General features: G+C 44.1%; 1 protein-coding gene across 1 annotated transcript in view; it reads left to right on the plus strand.

The window, feature by feature from the left end:
• AASS (aminoadipate-semialdehyde synthase) overlaps positions 1 to 6145 on the plus strand; it is a 60560-nt gene that overhangs the window by 48935 nt on the left and 5480 nt on the right. The window contains exons 19-21 of the mRNA XM_014457361.2: positions 3189 to 3284; positions 5317 to 5432; positions 6089 to 6142. Of these exons, the coding sequence (XP_014312847.1) occupies positions 3189 to 3284; positions 5317 to 5432; positions 6089 to 6142 (266 nt within the window). The remainder of the gene's footprint in view (positions 1 to 3188; positions 3285 to 5316; positions 5433 to 6088; positions 6143 to 6145) is intronic.

A 6145-nucleotide genomic window follows, 5' to 3' on the forward strand; every position in this document is an offset into this window, starting at 1 on the left:
TGTGGGCAGGGTGGGTACCTTCTGAAGGCTTTGAGAAAGCAACTGCCCCATGCCTGTGAGGCTTTCCATGCCTTGGTATGTAAAATCACAACTCTGGCCCTCGCCGTTCTGGCTCAGTGGATAGAGTGTCCGCCTGTGGACTGAAGGGTCTCAGGTTCCATTCCAGTCAAGGGCACATGCCCGGGTTGTGGGCTCAATCCCTAGTAAGGGGCGTGCAGTAGGCAGCCGATCAATGATTCTCTGTCATCATTAATGTTTCTATCTCTCTCCCTCTCCCTTCCTCTCTGAAATTTATATATGACTAAACTGAATTAGGTTCTTGAAAATAAATAAATAAAATCACAACTCTGTCATCCAGGGCGCTTTCGATCCCCTTCCCTGTGTGAGGCGGTGCTGGTGGCATGCGTGTGTGAAGGGAATCACTGAGAAAGTGACTGAGAGCACAGGCTGTTCCCATGGTGCCGGCTCATGAAGACTGCCTTCTGGTTTGCCTCGTTTCTCCTCGAGCTCTGTTTATCTTTAAAGAGAAGACAACCACTACATCTCTTGCTCTTTAGAGAGTCGGTGGCTTTTGTTGGCACTTAGCATTTACTTCCAGCATTTCTAGTTCTATTTTATGTATATTTTTCTTGTGTCCTGAAATAGATGTTAAGCCCCTGGAGGGCAGGTACATGTACTGTCATGAATGGGATGTCCTCACTGGCCAGGAGTCAACTGAGGTGCCTGTGGTGACATCCCGAGGGGATCTAGGCACCTTGGGTGTTCCACGTGCCTGGAAGCACAACAGAAATTCTAGTCTGAATTAAAGCCAGACCAGCCCCAGCTCGGGCACATTTCTTGATTCCTATTTCGAGAGTAGTAACTTCTTGGGGGAGGTGCAGGAATTGGGTTTTCTGTTAGCTTTAGGTATAGTCGCTTGCCAAACGTGTAGACCCAGAAACAGAGGGTTTTAAGAGATTTAAGAACTGAACCCAGCTCTCGAGTGCATGGCTGGGAGCCAGGCGACCGAGCCCTGGAGGATGGAAGACGTCACAGTGTTCATGTCCACGAGGGCCACTTCCATAACCTGGCCATTCCCTTGGGTGTTAGAGATGAGACACTGTCATCCCAGTGTGACAGGGACACCGCGGGTCTTAGGCACCTGTCCGTCACCTGTTGTCCTGGCAGACTCAGCTGGATCCCACCTTCCCCTGGGATCTTTTCTTAACTCCTTCTCCTGGACTCCCCTCCCCCACATCTACGTGAGGTCCCCTCCTCTGAGCTCCCACGGCTCTGTTTACCTCTGTTATAGCACTTAGAATATTCTACTGCAGTGTAGTCAACAGCAGTCATGTAGCTTTGCTCATTATGTACCAGGCATTTTTTGTTTGTTTGACTTTCTATTGGATTTCAGTTTCTTTGTGGGTGAGGACTGCATTGATCATCTCTGTGGCCTCAGCCCCTAGCACAAGTGTGACACATGGGAGCAATTTGCTAAATGCTTCTTGGTGAATGAATACATACGATACATTGACTTCTAGAGATCGCCATAAAAATATATTTCTGAGATTAAGAAATATCTCAGATATTGAGATATTGGATATTTGAGGGATTCTAGAAGCAAGCTGGGGTACTGCTTTTTTGTTTCTCCCGTTTGAAATATATTGCACTGGATAGGATCAAATAAATGTGAATTCTTTAATTAGTAACCTTTGAACAGTTTGAATAATACAACCTCTCTGAAATGTGAAAATTACTAGTTGGCCACACAACAGTGAACTATCCGATGGCTACAGACACTTTGATATGTTAACGTTTTATTGCTTCTTAAAATAATTTTACATTTTTCTCTTCTTCCTCCTGCTGCTTCTCCTCCTCCTCCACCTCCTCCTCCACTCTTTCCCTCTCTCTCTGCCTCTGTCTCTGTAACTGCAGCAGATACAAAGCCCCTTACCCCCACCCCCATATTTGCTCACAGCATAACATACAGTTATGATCTTCAATCACTTCATCATCATTCAGAATCTACTCATCCAGTCACTTGTTCCCTCAGCTTGCTGGTGAGATGGATAAATGGGTGAGGGCACACACCCACACACACACCCACACACACATTCTATACTACTGTTCAGCAGCTGAATAGAGAATTACAATTTGTGTCAAGTGCCATAACAGAGATATATACAAAATGCTACAGAGGAGAAGGGAGTGCCCATTTACCTAGGCCAGTGATGGTGAACCTTTTGAGCTCTGCGTGTCAGCATTTTGAAAAACCCTAACTTAACTCTGGTGCTGTGTCATATATAGAAATTTTTTGATTTGCAACCATAGTGAAACAAAGATTTATATTTTTGATATTTATTTTATATATTTAAATGCCACTTAACAAAGAAAAATCAACCAAAAAAATGAGTTCGCGTGTCACCTCTGACACGTGTGTCATAGGTTCACCATCACTGATCTAGGGGCTCAGTAGGTTTGCTGAGCTTGATCTTAAGGGAGGAGTAAACATTTCCTTGGTGGAGAAGGGGCTCCCCATTCCAGGTGCAGGGGCAGTGTGCACAGAGGCCCAGGTCTCTGAAGAGCACCATTCCACTCGGGGAATGGTGAGTGGTGGAGATGATGATAGTGAGTCGGCTAGAGGGGCATATGGGGATGGATTTTATGTAATAGGCCAAGGACTTCAGACTTCTCCTGTAGCTAATGAAGAACACACGAAGAATTTTTATCAGAGTTATGACATTTTAGAAAAATCTTTCTGGTCTACTTTCCCCCCTGCTCTGTATAGGCATTAGAATGGTGGCTCTTAATCATTAGAATGGATTACCTGCTTTGGGGAGCTCTTCTTAAAACGTCCTTCTTCCATTAGGAGAGAGAACAACTGTTCTATTGAATACTGTTTGCTGAACTGAAATTTGACACAGAAGGAAATTGCCTTCCTGCTGCCAGAGAATACCACTCGATGGCCCCAGAAACAGCAGTCAGCACCCCATTCTCTCAAGGCCGCTTATGTAAACAGTGGAATTGTTGCTGACACTATTGATTTTGTTTTGAAGCTGAAGGAGGCTGCATCCACAGGAGCCACGCAGATGACGCTTTCAGCCTGTGTTCTAAACAAGTTGTAAACATAGAGCCCTCTTTCCAAAAACACTTAAAATTGTTTTTTGAAGAGAAAATTTTCATGCACTGCTTAATCCTTCTCCTTGCAGGGATATGCTAAAGCCTTGAATGGACTGGTGAAACTGGGTCTTATAAACAGAGATGCATTTCCCGCCCTTCGACCCGAGGCCAAGCCTCTCACCTGGGTGAGTAATTCCACAATGATATGCATTCTGACTGGTTAGGTTTGAACTTGGTTTGGGCCAGCTAAAGAGCCCATTGTGTGGCTTACCCGCAGCAAAGTAAACCCTAGCCAAAAGGCCCTTTTCCGTTCACTGTTATGGGAGGATGGAGGCAGGATGGAGAGCTTGGAGGCTGACTCCTGGCCTGTTTCCTCAGTAACTTCTAGCACTTGGTGACTCCCTCACTCCAGGAAGAGATGGACTTGTCCTCCGCACTGGGCTCTGGGCTCTGCCACTGGCCTACATGGTGACCCAGTGCGAGGAGTTAAGTCTGGGCCTGCTGCCACTGATAGCACAGGAGGGCTGCTGGTATCACAGAACTGCTTCCTAACCCACGAATCCCAGCAGTTCTTTCATTCGGCCGTTTGTAACCAAGCGTAATTTGAATTTTCAGTTCCCAAGTTCACCCCACATCTGTGTTGTATTAAAATCAATTAAAACTGGAAGATTTCCCCCCAGGTGGCTCAGTTGGTTGGGTGTTGTCCCGTGCATGAAAAGGTTGCTGTTTTGATCCTGAGTCAGGGCACGTGGTTTCAGGCTCGAACCCCTGTAGGGGTCATGCAGGAGGCAGCCAATCAATGGTTCTCTCTCACATCGATGTTCCTCTCTCTCTCTCCCTCTCCCTTTCACTCTCTAAAAAAATCAATTAAAAAATCTTTTTGAAAAATCCTAGAGGTTCAGTGTTGGAAGGGACTTTGGAGGCTTGGAACTAAATGTAACGTAGAGCTTTCATGATCTGCTAGGAATTAACTTGTTACTAGCTGGTCATCCAACTTAATGTGCCCATATTCCAATAGAAATGCCAGAAATTTATCATAGGAGAAAAGGATCAATATTGCCAATCTTTATAAGTCTCCCCAAAGAAACTTTGGTATTCTTGTTGGTCAATTGCTTTTTAAATCAGTTATTTTGTGTGTCTGAGAGTCTTTCCAATTCAAGTCTTACCATCCACAAATGTACTGGTTGGACAGAAGTGAATAAGTATCTATAGGGTGAACATGGGGGTGAGGCAGTTGCATTGGGAAGGTTGGTACAGGTATTCTTAGAGCTGGTCCAAGTATCTTGGTAGCTACAGTCTAGAGTAAGGATGGACAAACATTTTTTTTTAAGACCAAATTAAAAATATATTTGGCTTTATGGGCCAGCGATGTCTGTCAGACTACTCAATTCTGCCATAGACAATAGATCAACACATGAGCAAGTTTTACTAGTAATAAAACTTTTTACTTGCAAAGCCAGGTGGTGAACCAAATTTGACCTGTGAACCAGTTTGTTTTTCCTTAACCAGGGGTGGGGCCACTTGAATATTTATAATATCATTTGTGGGCCATACAAAACTATCAACTTAAAAATTAGCCTGCTATATTTGGTCAAACATTTAATGAACTCACCCCTTATGCCTTGGCAGGGCCAGACTGAATGATTTAGCGGGCCTTCTATGGCCCGAGGGCCGGATATTCCCCACCCCTGCAATCTAAAGCGTAATTTTTCCCTTGAGAGACTGAAAAAAACTCTTGTTTAGAAAGTAGAAAAAGCTATGGCCACTGTTTAAGTTTTCTTCTTTGAGATTTTATTATCTGCAAGGTCTTTTTCATCTCTGGAACCTACAAAATAACTTCGGTTGCTACTAGCAACCAAAGCAATAAGCCACTTCATCCTGGCCAAAATGGATGGCTGGAGGGTGAGGGGGGAATGGGTGAAAAAGTGATGGAGAGGATATGCAAAGACAGGATATGTGATGTCATTATGATACCATCTGTTTAGTATTGATTTAATGTTATGGCCCATTTTTATTGCTGAAATATCATTCTGGAATACCGTGCATTTATTGATGTGTGGGTGTGCACACACATGTGTATGCACATGTATGCGTTACGGTTTACTATTTCTAATTTAATTCGAGGTGCATTTGAGGTCCAATGTCTTAACAAAATACTTTCTCAACTTGTTTATTCTATTAGGAACTTAGAGTTTTCATTTTTCTTTTTCTAACCAGAAAGAGCTTCTGTGTGATCTAGTTGGGATTCCGCCCTCCTCCACGCAGGACGCGCTTAAGGAAGCTGTCTTTAAGAAACTAGGCGGAGACAGCACCCAGCTGGAGGCTGCTGAACGGTAGGCACCCACCAGTCAACGCAGAGCTAACTATTGGATAGATGATCCCTTAATCCTTTTCCATCAAAGAAAGGTCAGGATAAAACCAAACGTTTTACATTGCCTTTGGCTAATTTGCTGCTCTAGTGTTGGCCTGTTTTAGAGAGATTAACATATACCATGTTCATGTGGGGGTGAGATGTAGATTGAGAGAGAAATTCAGTGGCAATTATAACTTGGGAAATACTTATTTTGAGACACTTTACTACTCAGTACTCAAGACAGGTGGGATTTTTTTTTCTCCTCTGGAGAATCACCCAGTCGTTTTCCAACTGTTTTAAAACATTTGTTCACACAACGGTGGCACATTCTGCTGTCATCCTTAATGTGGGAGAACGAACTCGCGAGAGAATCTCATAAAAAGCTTTGCAATAGCGTGAATTTTCACTGTGTTAGTTCTGCTCCAGACAGTGCTGCCTGGGAGAGTCTGGGGATGATTCTAAAGGTTGTAACATTACTGTTGTTGTTATTATTTTACAATTTAGGAGAGTCCTATGCCTTGAACTGTCATTTGTGATTCTTCCCTTCAAGGTGAAATCCAGGAGTGCTCCCTCTGCTTCCCAAGTGGGAATATGCACAGGACTTGTACTAACGCAGCCATCTCTTGTGCTCCTCAGGTTGGGCTTACTTGGGGATGAACAAGTCCCTCGGGCAGAGTCTGTTGTGGATGCGCT

This window comes from Myotis lucifugus, unplaced genomic scaffold, assembly GCF_000147115.1.
Source record: "Myotis lucifugus unplaced genomic scaffold, Myoluc2.0 scaffold_73, whole genome shotgun sequence".
Taxonomy (NCBI): Eukaryota; Metazoa; Chordata; class Mammalia; order Chiroptera; family Vespertilionidae; genus Myotis; species Myotis lucifugus.